Raw genomic sequence first — 18,050 nt, 5'->3', positions numbered from 1 at the left:
GTTGCACATTAGATGTCAGTTGCATTTTACGCCTGACCTACTTGACAGTGTGTTGCTGCTGTCATGAGTGCCAACATTCATGAAAGTAGGTAAGGTGAACACTAGTCTAACTTTCAACGGTGAGCAACTGTATGGGGGGGCAAGGTTTCAATTATAATCCATGCAGCTCTTTTTCAAACAGAAACAAGAAGTTCAGAGTTCAACCAGAACTTATCGTCAAGAATCAGAAGCCCAAAGCTTTAAGCATAGTACCTGTGGTCACCAGGGTTTGCCCAGTCGCAAGGGACAAGGTCCTATGTTGCACCCTTGAAACACAGTACAATGTCCATGACAAACTAAAGGGCTTAGAGGTGAGCAGAGTCTTGCTGGCTTTCTCTATGTTGCCTGTTGCATTTCAAAAATTCCAATTGCCCACTGGAGGCAAAAACTAGTTTCCACCCACATTTGGGGGCGTGGAAGGAGCAGAAATCACCAAGAGTGGAGGTCAGCTGTCCCTCTCTGCAGCTCCTGTATTGCAGCCCCGTCTGACAACTTGCCATGACAGGGGTGGCAGCGTGTGAGCACAATTGTTGAATCTGTTTGGTTAGCAGCTCTGCAGAACTGAAATGTATTTTAAACCTCATCCACTGAAGAACAGCCATAATATGTTTTGCTTTACTACTTTGTTAAACTCAGAATTCAAGAAAAAGCAGCACAATAACTTATTTTGATGGGCAGTCATAGGAAGAATACAGCTTTATGGAGTTTCATGAGACACACACTGGAGATAAAAATACTATTATTTTCCCCCCACAGCTGTGAATGGAACACACACTTTTCTTTACAAGAGTTAGGAAGTGGGTCTCAGGTTTGTTCTGAACAAGAGCATTGAACCTTCTAAACTCCATCTCCCCACCGCACAGCTGATACAGTTTCAAATGAACTAAGCCCATCTAATCAATCAGTTGTGGCAGAACATTTCAAAGCAAAAGATGGCTACAGGATAGCAGTGAACTTGAGGCACATTAATGATCTCCAAGGAGAAATCACAATCCTTCGTTTCTCTTCATTCTTTATTACCACCAGCAGCAACTGGAAATATAATATAAAAGCAGGCAGCCACGCAGGCTCTGGCTATTTACAGAAGCAGAAGAGGAAACAGAGCTTGACCTCATGCTGCAATTTAAAGTATAGGGACGTTTCTGTGAGGCACTCATTTGTGTCAAACTATCATATGGGAACAATTAACACACTAGAAAAAGATGCATGTGTTGAGTGGCCCAGCAGCACAAGTGCTTTTTCTGTGAGCTAAATGAAAGTATCAATCATTCTCATGTGGACACTTTCAGCCATGAAAGTGACTCTCCCATCTCATTAGATTGTAATATGAGGGAATAAGCTGCCAAAGACAGAGAATGCCCAGATGTCAACATTAAAATCTGGACACAAAAAAGCTCTAATCCTGCACTGTAGGTGGTATAAAATCCAAATGAGCTAGAGAACAAAATTTCTCACCCAGTGCATCACCTGGAGATGCATATACAATTATTTTGTTTTTATAACTCCAGGCTGTGAATGCCACTCACACAAATGAAGTGCCAGAGGTTCCTGCCATGAAGGCATTACAGTCAAAAATTCAACAAAGAGGAAACATAGGAAGTAGATATGCTTATCTCAGTCATACATATTTAAATGTGTATGGAGTGTTAGGGGAGGGGTAGTACCTCTGATAAGGGACATGTCATGCTCCTTCTGAGGTAGCCTATACATCTTTGGTCCCCACCCTGCACTCAGCTATCACCTGTGACTCCTAGAAGCTGTCGGCAAGCAACAGCAGCCACATGTTGGGAATGGCTTCAACTGGCTGGCTAAACCAGGTGAGGGTAGCCAAAGGGTCCCAAACCCTCTGTGAATTACGGACTGCACCTGCATGCAAAAACAGGCTTTGGCAGACTGAGTGGACAAAACCAAGAATTGGTTCAACGGTCAACAAGGTTGTTTCTGCACTTGCTGTAGAGGGAAGTGAGGGGCAGATGGAGCTAGTCAACCTGGGAAGGTATCTCATCTAAGAGATGGAAAACTGATGTTTTCAGACATTTTTTATTTCAAATTAAAATCACAGGTCCAAGTGCCTTGAAAGCATACAAACAAGCTTTGGATATTTCTAGAAATGAGTTGATTGTCTCGAAATGTATATGTAATTGTTTCTCTGTGCCATGCTTTACCAACTAGCTGAATAATTGTAGACTAATAAATAATATATGTTGGATGTAGTAACTTACTCTGCCCAGAGGACTCATTGGATGTGCAGCATAATCCGATGTCAAATTATAGTGTGCAGCTTCACCTATCATGTTTACTTGCCGGTCTTTCTTTTCTTCAGATGACATAGTTGCTGCAGTCCTGAAAATAGAATATGCAACAAGACTAGAACCTGCTGTGTATGTAGACTGCTATTAAAAAAGCATCTGTAGCTGTCCTTTCGTAAAGGGTATATATGCTATTCATACAATTTCCCAGATGCTGCAGCAGAATTGTGCAATTTTTAAAAGAAAAAACTATGTTGTCAAATTATGCTTTGTCGATTCTCAATAGATCAGTCTCTAAAAATAGAACAACTGCAATCTAGACAATTTGTTTACATACATGCATGACATTATCCCTAAGGGATAGTGAAGCTTTTGGTTTCTTTTCCAGAGGATCTCCTGCCTTTCTTTCTCCTACTTCCAGCACTACCTTCTCATGCCTGCATGAGTACTGGAAAAGAACGAAAGGGCTTGGATGAATTTGGTATGCACATTCTCCTGGATACACAAACCTGTATTAACAGAATGACTGACCACTTTAGTAACTCAGCTGCATACAAAAGCTTAGAAAATCTATGCAAAATGAAGTTACAGGTTGATTCTCTGTAGCTGTAAGCCTTTGCAATGGATGAGTTCAGGTATGCCTAGAGCAATCAAGAGCTTGGCAAGACTTCCATTCCTCCTGCATTATTTGAGAGTCCAATCTCTATACCTCAAGTATTGCTCCAGGCAGACAAGTATATTATTGATACTGTTAGAACTACAACTAAACTTAATTACTCTGCTCTTTTTAAAGATCTGAATTTCTTGAATGACAGCAAAATCACCAGAGACAAATAAGGAAATGCTGGTAGTCAAAAGAAGGAGAGAGAAGTCAAGAGGATAGCAGGGAAATATTGGTAAGCCAAATGAATCTAGGAGGAGCAGGGTTGAGAAGCTATGCGAGGAAAAGCAGAAGTCAGGCCAAGAGAGCAAAGCTGAAGTCTGATCTGTAAATATGCTGGACAGTAGACAATAGAGCTTCAAAACAAGCTTGAGACAGTTTGGACTGGGGAAAACAGCAAACTGATTGTGTACTAAGCCATCCACAAAATGAACAGAGAGGATGAACTGGTGAAAAGTATGTGGTCTTGTGATATTGGGGAGGGGGGAGGGGATTAAATAATGAGGATGCTCTTTTTAATCACCTTCCACAACCCAGGAGAATAACAGTATCTTGATTGTGTTGGGAGCGTCAGTAACTTAGTACTGGATCTTATGTGTTCCAGCCATTATGGCATGTTCGGTTTAAAATAAATGCACCAGTTATGGCACTGATTGCTATAACATGGCAACAGTGGTGATGACACTCATTCAGGCTTCATTTTAGTGAACAATGAATGACGACCAAATGGAGTGGGGTGGGAGAATCAAATAGAACAGCAGCAATGTCTCATTGACCAATAGTTAAGTAAGGAGTGGGGGATCTCAAGATGTTGCTGAAATACAACTCCTGTCAGCCCCAGCAAACCGGACCCATGACCAGAGCTTATGAGAGTTGTAGTTCAGCAACATCAGGAGGGTCAAAGGCTCCCTACTCAGTGCAGTATAGTACAGCATAGTGATCTCACCAAAACTGATTCACCCTCTCGGTAAGCAAACAGAATGGTTCTAAACATGCCTGTACCCAAAAAGGAAAGGCATGATGGAGTAGTTTCAAACTTAAAAAGCTTAAATTCTAAACTTTTTGCCCAGGCCTTGCTTCTTTTTAAAAAATTCTCTACTGAACATGTAATTAACAACAAAAACATGCTAATCCTACAACTTGATTTAAAATGCAAGAAGCAGAAATATACAGAAAACATTCAACAATTAAAATAAGTCAACTTAAAACATTAATTTAGTAGAAATGTATCTTGTGCCTAGTATAAAATTTTTACCCAACTGTTATGATGTGCACATATGCATGTCTGTGGACCACTTCCTAAAAGCAGGGAAAGCAAGGAAGTATTCAGTCTTTCTTTTGCTATGAGGTCATGACATTATGGACATTATGTAATATAAAAGACAGACTGACCTACATAAGGGCATTCTTGGCTACTTGGAATGTTTGAAAAATAACATGCAGTCATCTGGCCAGTCAATTGACAATATTTGACTGGTCAACTGACTGGCAGGTCCACACTAATGTGAATAACTGTTAAATTCTGTATTCATTGAGCAAAACAATCACTTACTGTTCATTCACAACAAAAATGCAGTTGTCCTGCGATGGCTGCCCTGTGACTGGATGCTTGCAAGTCACTTTTCGTTCATTGTGACTGTGGGGAGACAAAGTAGAGGAAATATATAAGCACATTACTCTTTTCTAAGCACAACTGCAAAATTCCAAGACAGCAGGCAGGCAGATTCATTATGGCATTAATTAGTGCATACGTGCAGCTTCTCACAGTGATACAGTAACAACAACTGATGATACTTGAGGCAGGATATTTTTATTTTTAAACTCAAGCGTTTGGCAATCCTTTAGAGCTTAGCATAGAACATTTGTGGTAAGCATTCCCTCTCTATCCACATTAAGCCTGGATATAGTTAGAAGTTTATTTTTTTAAGGTTGCAGGCTAATGTTTTAACCCATGAATGAATATAACCAGTGTGAGCAGTGGCTATCAACACAAGTTTTGATGGACTACGCGCTGGGCTACATGAAAGGTAAAGGCAGATCTTAGGGGGAGGGCAGATATCATTACTGAATTAAGAGGGGGGGTCTTGAAAGAAGAATTCAAAGTCAGTTGGTTTGCCACAGACTGATCAAGTTGATCATATTCCTCATCAATACATCCCCTATTCAGATTTGTATGGCAGAAGCCAGTTCCTGTTTATATACATACATACTTAGAGGAGAAAAGAATATATGCATGCATTAAATGTGTGTGTGCCAGCAAGCAAAAAACAAAAATATTTGTAATAAAGAAGCGCAGAAACCCGGATATCACTGGTAGAGCTGGCAGAGCACAGTGGTTAAGAAAGTGTATTAACTTTAAGGCCCTGGTTCAATTCTCATCCGGGCCATGTATTTGTTGTGTGTCACACCTTTTCAGCCTCCTTACTGGAAACAGGTAGATAACAATCAGCCTACCTTGCCAGGATTGCTTACAATGCCTTTGTTCATGTGAAATGCTAGCTCAAACTAAGGCAAGCATGCCAGTGCACAGGGAGAAAGAGGTGCCTATTCTGCTGCTCCCCCACTCCTGCTGTACTCACCCCAAGCTCATTATTGTTTGCTTCACTCCGAACAAACCACAAACAGCAACTGCAGCCCCTGTCCCCACCCCGTGGTACCAGCCTAATGGCTGGGCTTACTGTTACATGCCAACAAGGCCAATATACTAGTAATGTTTTGACGCTTTAGGAAAACTAGAAGGCTGATTCACATTTTTGTTTTACTGATTGAAAGTGCTCCCAACTCTGCAACACACTTGTATTGAAATCAGAATTTTAAGTCTTTTTCGGGTTGACATCCTACTTGGAAAAATTCAGTCTAGCATTTTCCAGTGTTTTGCAAAGTTGTGCATGGCACTTATCAATGGCATTTCTGTGCACTCTGGCTTCCGTCATGGTGTCCCGTTGTGCTAGATGTAGTTTAGTTATGTTGGTCACATGACCTGGAAAGCTGTCTGCAGACAAACGCTGGCTCCCTCGGCCTGAAAAGCGAGTTGAGCACCGTACCCCATAGTCGCCTTTGAATGGACTTAACCGTCCAGGGGTCCTTTACCTTTTTACATTTACCTGCATTGCACTATGATTGTGTATCACCAACTTTTCTGCCACACTATTCAGGCTTAGTCATTTAAATAAAAATCTGCATTTGATATGCTGCTCACCTTCAAAAACCCCTGGAGACTTACCTTCAGCAAGATAATCCTAGCAATTCCCTGGTTGGTACTTTTGTTAAAACTCTTTAGATCTTAATCACTTTGCAATTTCACACAGTCATGCTCTAATCATAAGTCCCGTTCCACACAAAAACCTACAGTACAAAATTAAAAGCTTTGTTCCTTGGCAAGAAGCATGATAAATACCACTTATAATAAATGCAAAGGGGTGAACAATCAGTCTCTTTTAGAACTTACATCCCTTATGCAGAAAGGCAATGTTCAGTGATTTAAAGGTTCCCACAATGCCTACTATGATACATAAAAAATGGGGCGACATCAGCCCTGGCACTGAACTTGGCTAACAATCACAATTGTCATGTGTTTACATTTAATGCCTGATTAAGTTTCTTTTGGGAAACTGCTTCTGCAACCTGAGTATAATCTGAATATCTTGGCTGTGAGTCTTGAAAGACATGCACCCTGGCCTGGGAGGGCGGAGCCCTGACTGACTCCAGCTACAAAAACAGAGGCTGCTGGACAGAATATTGGATTAGGATATTGTGTCTTTTTGGGGATGCTGCTTTTATTGATTTTTTTTGTATCTTTATTTTTAGATTGTATTATGATTTATGTGGAAATTGTTCAATTTGGTTGTGTGTGTATGTATGTTTTCTTAATAGAGGGGAACAGAAAATCAATCAATTCCTAGGATTAAAATCTGTAAAATCCTTAACTTGTAAAAACACATAGTGTTCTAGTCTAGAACAATATGGATGTGGTTCATGTATTGGTCCAATTTTCACTTATTTGAAATTTATCAAATCTTATCTCTTGTAAAGAGTTACCTAAAATATGCATCAGGAATAAAGAGCAGCATATTCTTTCCATCACTATGGTTCTTCTAGGATGGAATAATTCAGAAATTTCAAAACCACAAATAGGAATGTGGGAAATCAGGGTCTCTTTCACACGCAGCTGACCCAACCATGACACAAGGCAAGGTAGCCACAGATTTTGCATGACATAAATGGCAAGAGAATAGAAGACAGGCAGATCTGTTCCATAGAGTAAAATTCTCCAGTGTAAGTTCCACTGAAATGAATGAAAGCTGTCCTAAATATATTACTATGTGGCGTGCTAATTAGGAGGGGGTGCTATTTGAATTTTCCATTTCTGGTACAGCACTAGTTTGTCCCCACTTTCCTCATTCATGCCTGGGTGCTGGAAGGTAATCCTAGGTGTTTGCTGTTATGCTCATTTAACCTCACTGTTCCAGAATTCAACAGCAGTCCGGCCTTCTGAAGTCTGCACACAGTTGAAAGCAGAAACATGACAAGTCAAAGCATTAGTTACATGACAGCCATGAATACACCCACTGCCAGAAGAAGACTGGGATGACAGCCTGTGCTTACTGTTGGGAACAGTAGCTTCTGTGCTACATCTTGACAACACCATTTTAAAAGAGGAGTAGAGGGGTGTGTGTGTGTGTGTGTGTGTGTGTGTGTGTGAAAGAGCAAGTAGATTTTTAAGGCAAGGGGAGAATATATTGCAAAAACAAACCAAAGGTAAGAGAAATTGTTCTTAGAAAACCCGCTTTCTTTATGATCAACTGTTATGTACTGCCACATTTTCCTCAACATTGAAGGATAAATGTGGAATGCACAGACTTTTCTCAGTTGCAAAGAGGGTGATTTCCCTGTTTTATTGTAATTTTGTCTGCTTTATTGTCTACTGTAAGCTGCCTTAAAAACCATGGAAGGAGGCTTTTCAAAAACAAAGTTCCAATTTAAAACAATGGAAGAAAAAGGCCCTTAATGTGGAGAAACTTGCTGATGTGTTCACTTCAGGCCACTGAGAAGCCAGAAAAACTTCACCCATCTTGCATGGTGGAATTCTGTCACATCACAAGACATGAAGTGGGTACAATGACAGCACAGTGCCTACAGGATGAATGAATGCTGTCATGTTATCCACCTATGAGGCAGATGCTGAACACTCAGACAAACATGCATCTCTCTCTGAGAAAGCAGCCAACGCATGTTACAGTTCAGAGTAGAAGATTGCAATCGTATGCATAGGTACTTGTAAGGGAGCCCTGCTGAACTGGGTAGGATTCCTAAGTAAACATGTGAAAGACTGGGTTATATGTCAGATTTGGGCCCAAAGACGTACTCAGATGCAAAGTCTGACACATTCAGTTCAAGGGCATTTCAAGGGCATATGTTAATGCATGCTGATTGATTCAAATATTGATCCAAATCACTCAGTAAAACTGCTTTTTTAAAATACATGTATGGGTGTGCATACAGGGTTATTTTGGTTCCCTGAAAGCTGAATTTCTTTCACTATTTTAGTGTATGTATTCAAACAGTTTTTCAGCAGTGCAGAAACGTCAGCACACAATTCTCATTTTCACAGAATAAAAGGCATTTGTTTATAACCAGAATCTATACTGGTGAAATCAATATTGAAAACAACACCCTCAATCTGAGTACCTATAGTTAACTATACAACTCAGTGACCCACAAAGAACTTCACTGTAAGGCTACAGAGGCAATCACTTCACTAATTAACAGTAACCAAGTAGCTTTTGATTTGAATATTCGTCTTCCACTTGCACAACTCAAAACTGCAATTCCACTTTCCACTGTGCTCTTATTCTAGACAGACATTCCTAAAGCTTCCTAAGAAAAATAATTCAAAAGCTTTCCGACACACCTTGCTTGCTCTGTTAGGTGAACTGCAGCCCAATTCTGTGCTTCATTGCACAGCACATAATTCTAGAAGGTTCTCTTGCAGGCTAATTAATTCTACCTGCCTAGAATTCAAAGCAAGTTTAGAATTCCCTCTTCTAAAAAGTAAGCATTTATTCTCTCATTTCTATATACCCTTTTAAATTATATAAAACCCACTTAGACTACCATTCCCTGGGCTAAACAGCTTTCTTTTAGTAAATTCATATATCATCAACATGAAGAATTAAAGAACCCAAGAGATAAATGAATGTAGAGATGCATTTTTATATTTTCCGTTATCGAAGGTCATTACATAAAATATTTGGTAGCATGAACAAATTAAGAACAGAAGGCAAGCTCTCAAAAATAGGATCATAGATCCAAAACTCCACAATCCTCCAAGGTATTTAATTGGTATGCAAGACTATTCTGCCACAAATCAATATGTAAGTGGTGCACTTCACTCACACACACACAGGCACATGAAGCCTTCAAAAATGCACAGCTGACTAAGACATGTCTTCACCAGAAACTAAGTGACAGCTCACATCATAAATCCTTTCACCGGCAGGCTCTTAGTTATGAGGCTACTGACTCAATATTGCATTTTAGCACAAGACACTGGAGTCCAAATTCCTTGCAGCTGCACCTATATAACACACAAATATGGGAAACTGCCTTGCACTAAGAGAGACCACCATCCATCTCAGTATTGTCTATACTGGCTGGCAGCAGTTCTCCCTTGTGTCTGTCAGGGACCTTCCCAGTCCTCCCTGGCCATGCCAGAAATTGACCTGGGATCTTCTGTATGCAGAGCAGATGCTCTACTCTTCTTTTTGATCCTTGGTCCTTAGGCAAATACACATTGCACTCCTCAGGTGTGAACCCTGAACGCAAGGCCTGGGTAACTCACTCTCACCTTGACAATATCCCCAAGTTCAATGCTTTACTTATTCCGTATAAGTAACTGCATGGCAACCATTCACCTAAACAAGATACAGTAAAGCAAAAGGGTGCCTGGGGATATTCGGTAGCTTGGAGGGTTAATCCTTAAAGCTCAAGTGCAGCACTGCTAGATCAGACCAAAGACTTCTGCTTTCCACAGGGGACAACTGGACGCCTCCATATGCTTAATGAGTTTAAGTATAATTTTCATTAAGAAAACAAGGATAATTTTTCCGAAAGTATTGTCTATTAATCCTGCAATACTCGCTACATTTTATATTTCCCTCCACATTTACTCCAGAAGTAAATTGTATGTTAGTTTAAATACCACAAAGACATTTCACTGTTTTTACAGTAATTTCATATAATAATAAATACACAACTGTAGCCCTCCTCCATTTACAAATTCATTAGGAATGTGAGGCTTAAAATTAAGAAGGGAGAGTCAAGAGGAGCCAACACAACCAAACCCCAGCTCACCAAACTTTCCATTCCTTAAGGAGTAAAAAGTCAGCAAAATTTCTTGTTATTTTTGTTCTTTGTCCCAATGTTTCTTTTTCAATAAGACAAATACAATAGATGAAAGCTAATAAAATATTGCTTGAAGACAGGAAAAAAAATGTAATATAATATATTCATATCTACTACCAGTAAGGATGTGGTCTGTGGCTGCACAAGCTCCTTCCATTTTCCAGAAAATGTCACTCCACATTGCATATGTAAGCATTTGCATTCAGCTGAACATATGAACTTTTCCCCCAATTAATCTATTTAAGAAAACAGTTTGAAAGCTTTGTGCAGAAAAGGTTTTCCTGGAACGTGGATTACTATCAGGCTCCCCAATTAGAATGCTTAACTAGAAAGGTAACAAAAGAACATTATAAGGAATACCAAAGTAATTGAATTCTCACACAAAGGTACTCATTTTAGCTGTTGAACATCAAGTTTTGAAATCCACATTAATCATCTCTCTGGCTCCCACACAATTTCACATGCACACCCATGATAATAGATTCCCAATTTGCTGGAGAGAATTGAGGAATATAATCTAAGGAAGTGGCAGCTTGCCATTTAATCTTGTTAGGCTTACTTCTTCATTCAAGGGACCAGTTTGCCAAATGCTTAACAATAAATGTAAGACTTGGAATACAAAGTTTGGGCAGCTTAATCCTTAACAAAACACCTGTATAGACACATAAGGAAGAGTACAGTGTGCTCAAATGTCACCCCAGACACATATCTCTGAACTTCTAGCACAAGGGTCCCTCAAAACAGAAAGATAGCTACAAAACTATCCAATATATACATCTTCAGAAGTAAGTCCCATTGAATTTAATAGGGCTTATTCCCAGGAAAATGGATAGGAGACTGCAATCAATGAGTTCTCTCTCAATGTAGGGCTGATCACTCGCTTATTTTACTGCAGTGTATTTGCCAGAGTTTGAAAAAAATCTAGTATTTATTTGTTTAGGTAGATAGGATACTTCATACATGTCTTTACAACAACATCACATATAAGCCCTAAAGAGCAGTTTACATGTGCAAATTCACCACCAGACAGTAATTTATTCACACATCAGTGTGTGATGTCTGGCAAAATCTTCCTTTCCCATTGGGAGGATAATATAGATGACCAAGGTCCCCTGGAGAAATACAAATTCACACCAGGGTTGCATGCATCTTTACAGTCTTTCTACAACTGCAAGAACCAGACAAAGATTTTGTATCATCACACATGGTGGGATAGACACAGTTTGATAAACCTGATGGCCCTTCTCTTCTTTGATGAGCACTGTATGCTTCCTTCAAATTGCTGAATTCCCTAAAATTGCTAAATTGCTTTCCCTTTCATCTCCGTTCTCCAGGAAGGTGCTATGTTAGGTCAGCTTTTACAGAAAGAGTCAACCTAACAGGAAGGGAGAGGTAACCACATTCCTGTTCTTACCTATGAAGAAGTGTCTTATTCCCCTCCCATTTTTTCCTGCATAGAGAACTGGGAAGAAATGAAAGGAGGCTTATTTCCTGCATATTCCCTCCTTGCCATGCTTGCTTCAAGTTCTTGCAACAACCCAATGCAGAGAAAGAGAAACAGAGGAAAGAATAACAAGTCCGTTCTCTTCCTGTAGAGCAAGGGATGCCAAAACAGCGTTCATATGTGCCAGTGTGCCCACCTGTACCTCCTACAGTGTTTGTGAAAGGTTCCCCCCACTCAATATTCCCTCAAAAATCCACAATGCATGAAAGACTGTTTGCTCCCTGGTCAGTTCCTATTGGCATTGGCTCAGTCTCTTCTGCGCTGAACACACACACCTTTAAACATGTCCACATTTCACTGGATGTCAAGATTGGACACTCCCCTCTCATGGATTCTGAAAAAAGCTTATCTCTGTGAGTGAGTGAGTGCCACTGTGACTGATGTTGATGCCCTTCCCCACATTGAAAGGGGAAGTGGATGGGGGAGGGGTCACACCCACACCACTTCATTGTCCTCTGTCTTTTTCCATTGTTTTAGATGTGACAGTCAGTGACTGGTGGGCATGACATTTTCAAAATACCTAATGTGCCTACTGGCTTCCGGTGGTGGTCCCTGCCATAGAGAAAGAGACAAGTAGCTTCCTCCTCTTCCTATTGTGCTTTTGTAGGAAGTAGCCGCACCAGCTAGCTAGCTATCTTCTGAAAAGGCCAAAAATAAAGACAATCAAACCAACTTTTCTTGAGTTCTCTGCAAGTGTCTCAAGATTCAGGGAAGGAGAGGTCAGTGATGATACACATAATTGATTTAATTAGGAAAACAAACCAGAAACGGTTTATCGCTGATGCTAAATGACATTTTTCTTTCTTCTCTTTAAAAAATATTTTACTATTAAAGTTTACATAACAAGTTTCAGTTTAAACATATCAATCACCTTTACATTTAGAATTCTCAGAATCCCTTGACTTTCCCCTGCCCTTCTTTGGTTTCCATTTTCCATGCCTTTTTATTCAACTTATTCTTTTTTCCAATTTGTTATATCTATTATTAACTTTTCCATTCTATTTGTCTTCTAAATGACATTTTTCAATAGAGATAGTTGATGTGATTGGCTGATTGCATGAAAAATGATAATGTAAATCTGCCATAACAGTTGTGAGGAACCTGTGGGCTCTCTAGATCAGAGGTCAGCAACCTAAGGCCCATGGGCTGGAAGCAGCCCATGAGGGTCGCTTAACCATCCCATGAGCTGCCCCTGAACCGAGCTGCCCGCTCGGCGAGTCCCAGCGCTAAACTGGCGCAGTGCGACATGGGGACTCTCTTCCAGAAATCGCTTCTGCACATGCCCAGATACCATAAATCGCATCTGCACATGTCCATGGTGCCGTAAATTGCTTCTGTGCATGCCCAGACACCGAAAATCGCTTCTGTGCAGCACAATTTTGGGCATCTAGGCATACACAGATGCGATTTCTGGCATCACACTCCACCTGTCTGGCCCACAAAGGATCTCTGCAGGAGTGATCCGGCCCATGCCCGGTAAGCCTTGCCAACCCCTGCTCTAGATGCTGTTGAATAATATAACAACAACAACAACAACAACAACAACAACAACTTATTATTTATACCCCGCCCATCTGGCTGGGTTTCCCCTGCCACTCTGGATGGCTTCCAACAAAATATTAAAATACAATAGTCCTTCAGATATTAAAAGCTTTCCTAAACAAGGCTGCCTTCAGATGTCTTCTAAAAATCTGCCAGTTGCTTTTTCCTTTGACATCTGGTGGGAGGGTGTTCCACAGGGCGGGCGATGCTACCAAGAAGGCCCTCTGCCTGGTTCCCTATAACTTTGCTTCTCGCAGTGAGGGAACCACCAGAAGGCCCTCGACGTTGTAGAATACGGATTGATCAAGGTTGTTTCAGCAAAGACTGCTCAAGAGGTTTGCTGACATTTTATGTACATAGCTGGGTGTTTTAAAGTGAGTTCTCACTGGTATCTTTGCAACTGTGAGGATATGAAAGTAATACTTTTAAAATGGACTTTAATGAATAGATCCCCACAGGTATTATAGAAACTCCTTTAAATGACAATAGAATGAGTTGCCAACAATAAAGTGGTCTGTCTCTGGTATTTCCATACATATGACTTATGGCTTATTGCAATGCAACTAAGCATTATAGATCAGAGATTGGGGAACCTGTGTCTCTTCAGATGTTGTTGGACTACTCTAAAAATTAGCCATGCTGGCTAAGACTGATGGGAAGCTAGGGAAGGAGGTCTGGAAGAACACTCATGCATGCCAGCCAGTAAGGAAAAAAGAAAAGCTCTGCTCAATCAGGCCAAAAAACCATCTAGGCCAGCATTTTATGAGCAGTGGCCAATAAGATGTGTATGGGAAGCCTGAAAGAAGAACCTGAATGCAGCACACATGACAACTATAATAAAAGGGCATTGCAACAATTACTGCTTTAATGCAAGTGCCTGCTTTGAAGTACAATGTAATCCATTAATGTATCAGTCATTCAGTCATTGTTGAGCATTCATAGCTAGTGTTAAAGTGAATACATCACATATCTTACAAAAAAAATTGGGGATACATTTTTAAAACGATCTGCTCAGTTTATCCATGTCAACTATTAATAAGACTGGAGATATTCCAGTGTCAATGATGCTTTAAAAAATGTATCTCAGAACATTGTGTGGTGCCTCTCAAAGGCATCTTGAGATGTAAGAAAATAAGACAGGCTGTCCAACTTTAAGGACTGTGGAAGTACATAGTTTGGCAACCATTTTCTTAGTTCCTTGAACATCTTTGAAAATAAGCAGGACGAATCACGTTATAAAATTTAGTCTTAATTATGGGTTTTTAATGAGAAAATGACTCTCACAATGTGAATACCTGGAACCACAGCAGAGCAGTAAAAAGCAAACATGAGCCCAACTGTCTGTTGACCCTTTGCTATTACTGCAGCTGTTCCAAAAGGTTAAGTACCATTTGGCTTCAGTGAATAATCAAGATCTTAATCAGCTACTAAACAGAGAACCTGAATTACTAATTCTTACTTAGATGGGTTTCTAAATTCTGCTTTTGGAGGGTCATGGTGATTGGCAAGACTGAATTTATATTCTTAGATGGAAGCTTTGTTTGGCTTGGGGACACATGCTCTACATTGTCCCAAACTCAAATAATTTCAGGCCTTGCCTCATTCTCTGGATGATGCCAAGGGATAATTGTTTTAAGCTTGTAAGAGACCATCTGGCTCTTGCACAAATCACTTCCCTTCCCACTGAAATTCACCCACATTGGAAGTGGCATGAAGCAGCTGTTTAGTAATGGCTAGCAATAACACTGAGCAGTTCAAGTTGGGGAAGTAAGGAGCAAAGGTATCTCCTGCCTTATTTAACTGGAGGAGGGGGTGCTTCAATTTGATTCATGATGACAACTCTTTTCAGAATATTAAGGGACATTACAGTTCTAAATGCACTCAGGACTACTTACTTACCTGCTATAAATGGAGTCGAACACGACTAAACAAACATATACCCCAATCCTTGTTCCTAGTAATCTTCCTAGGGACTATAACCAACACAGTGCAAATTTGACAAATAGGTTCCTTGGGACAGTGACATTTTTAATAAAAAAATGTTTTTGAAATCCGAGAGGCATTAAAGAAAAAAAATCTTTTGTTAGCCTTTCCTTATGATGTCTGTTTTATCACACATACAGAAGAACACAGTTGGTTTACATAATAAAATCTAAAGTCAACTAATTAACGTTATAAATAGTGCAACTGTTTTTGGATCCACTTGCAACCTCTTTTGGAATATAGCTTTCCCAGTCTCAAAACATACAAAAAACAAAACAAAAAAAAACTTCAGTATTTCTTTCGCTGGCTAAGCAGATCAACATCATCTGTCTCTGAAAATATTCTCTTTACCATGATTGGCCAACAATGTTAAATTAAAAAATTCAGCATAGTTTACTCTCCAACTTACTGTATTTTCATCCTTGCTTTGGGAAAGTGTGATGGATTACACCCTTTTTTGCTCAGACCAGAAGCAAACTGAAAAACAGTATATTCTATATCTCAGGATCTCTTTAATAGAGGAGTGTTTGCTAGAAACTCAACAGTTTGTTAATTACTTGAATATCTGCCAGCATTAGTGCAGACTCATCCACTCTACATCAGTTGCAATATGTTAGTCACAGAAGGTCACATTTTCTCAGCCAAAGTGAAAATGTTGCACTGTTTTATTCATTAATGAGACAGGAATTACATTAATTTTTAGATGTACTACTTCAGTGGAAATGCAATTCATACGTAGCCTGATTTTTCTTTTCTCTATATATAGCAGTTCTCCAGCATTTGCAATGGTTTTGAGATTTTTTACAAAATCAATTATACAATTTGTATAAATTTTACTAAATAAATAAATAAATAAATAAATAAATTGTTCCTGGTGGTCTGGGCACAAATGAAGGCATTAGTTTTCACATCTATTGCCCTACTGAGATTGGGCTCTTAATAACTAAAAACACACAAAATGAATTTAAAAGAGCTCTAACAAAGCACCACCGAGGATAAGACAGGAAATAAAATTAACAGAAGTTACTACAAGCATTTGTAATGTTGAGAAATTATCTAGCACATTTTAGATTATCAATCCTTTCCACTACTAGCCTATGGAAAGCAACACATTCCAGTACTTAATTTGTATTTTGAATCACCCTACAAAGAGAGAGAGAGAAAGCAATTTACAGTGGCACCTTGGTTTAAGAACAGCTTAGTTTATGAACAACTTGGATTAAGAACGCTGCAAACCCAGAACGAGGTGTTTTTGTTTGTGAACGTTGCCTTGGCAGAAGAACTTTGCCTTGGAAGCCATGTTCCGCTTCCTGTTGAGTGTGTTCCATTTGTAAATTTAGTCCCCCACTGCTATGGGAAAGCACGCCTTGGTTTAAGAACGCTTTGGTTTAAGAACGGACTTCCAGAACGGATTAAGTTTGTAAACCAAGGTACCACTGTATGTGAAAATACGTCTTTCTTTACTGTCATTTCACAAAGCATGCATGCGTGGGAAAATTAATTAGCTAATAACTGCAATTACTGATGTAAACAAATAATTTCATCATGGTGACTCCGGAAGAAATGATACTAGATTTAACCTCTCTTCTAGTTCCGAAAAGCCAGCTCCCATACTGCTCTGCCAACAAGATCCAAAAGGGGACAAAGAGTAAGAAGGAAGGAAGGAAAATGGCAGACACAACCCAGATGGGAGATTAACTGCTACAAGTTCAGAATCACTTAGATTCACTCAGGTATTTCAAGAGACTGAATTGTCAAGGAAAGCTGCCTAAAAGTTGCTTATTACAAGAAGGTCATCCAGGTAACAAGTCATTACTCATTTTTAAAGAACTCTTAAACTTAAATCTTACTTTAAAAGTTTGCTTCAAAATTACAACATTTATCTAGTTTTTGGGGGCTAGTTCAGAGCACTATTAAGACTTTGGATGATGTCATATGAAGCACATCAGCCTCTTATCCCCCAGCCAAAATACTGTAGTCCAGTGTTTCCCAACCTTTTTTGGGCAAAGGCACACTTGTTTCATGAAAAAAATCTCGAGGCACACCACCATTAGAAAATGTTTAAAAAATTAACTCTGTGCCTATATATAAACTTTTACTTATGTAAAAAAAAGTAAAAAAATAGTAACAGCATAGAAGGTAATGGTTAGGCCCTCTTCCAAATATGCTGGGTTTTTATTTGCAGGGACTGTTCTACATGGGAAAGCATTCAGCACTGTCATTCTCCCATCTGCCATCTGAATTGGTACTATTCTGGGTCAACTTACTCTGCTGCATGTGTAGATGAAAATGGCACCAAGTGTGGGGGAGGGGGCAGAACAGGTTTCAGATACAGGATATTAAGCATACACGTACTTCAGATTGAACTGGTTGCTTGCTTTGCAAGTTTTCATTTCCCAAATGACTGCCTTGGCAAGCGCAATACCTACCAGGCTCAAGGCCGGTCTCGCGCTGCCGCTTCCCGCGCTCTCAAGGACCCGGGAGGAGGAAGGCGTGAAGGGAATCCCGAAGGCGCGAAAATCTCGCGCATGCGCAGGCCTTCCGCCTGCGACAGCCCAGTAGGCCGGCCGAAGCGAGCGGCGATGGGATGTGGGAGCTCGCTCGCTCGCCGCCCCGCGTGTGCCTATGTGGGGCACGTTACAGCCCCGTGACGTCAGCGCCACGCAGG

The 18,050-nt window shown here is 40.1% G+C and overlaps 1 protein-coding gene across 25 annotated transcripts in view; it reads right to left on the bottom strand.

Moving 5' to 3' along the window:
• The window catches only part of PLEKHA5 (pleckstrin homology domain containing A5), a 182,033-nt gene that overhangs the window by 65,274 nt on the left and 98,709 nt on the right, over positions 1-18,050 (bottom strand). For all 25 annotated transcript variants that reach the window (XM_077935272.1, XM_028746840.2, XM_077935257.1 and 22 more), the window contains 2 exons: positions 4,502-4,585; positions 2,262-2,382 (listed from right to left, as the gene is read on the bottom strand). In XM_077935272.1, coding sequence (XP_077791398.1) covers positions 2,262-2,369 — 108 coding nt within the window. In that variant the 5' untranslated portion in view covers positions 2,370-2,382; positions 4,502-4,585. The remainder of the gene's footprint in view (positions 1-2,261; positions 2,383-4,501; positions 4,586-18,050) is intronic.

This window comes from Podarcis muralis, chromosome 10 (assembly GCF_964188315.1).
Source record: "Podarcis muralis chromosome 10, rPodMur119.hap1.1, whole genome shotgun sequence".
Lineage (NCBI taxonomy): Eukaryota > Metazoa > Chordata > Lepidosauria > Squamata > Lacertidae > Podarcis > Podarcis muralis.
Note: the sequence above shows the minus strand (reverse complement) of the source record. Positions and strands in the feature narration are given on the sequence as shown.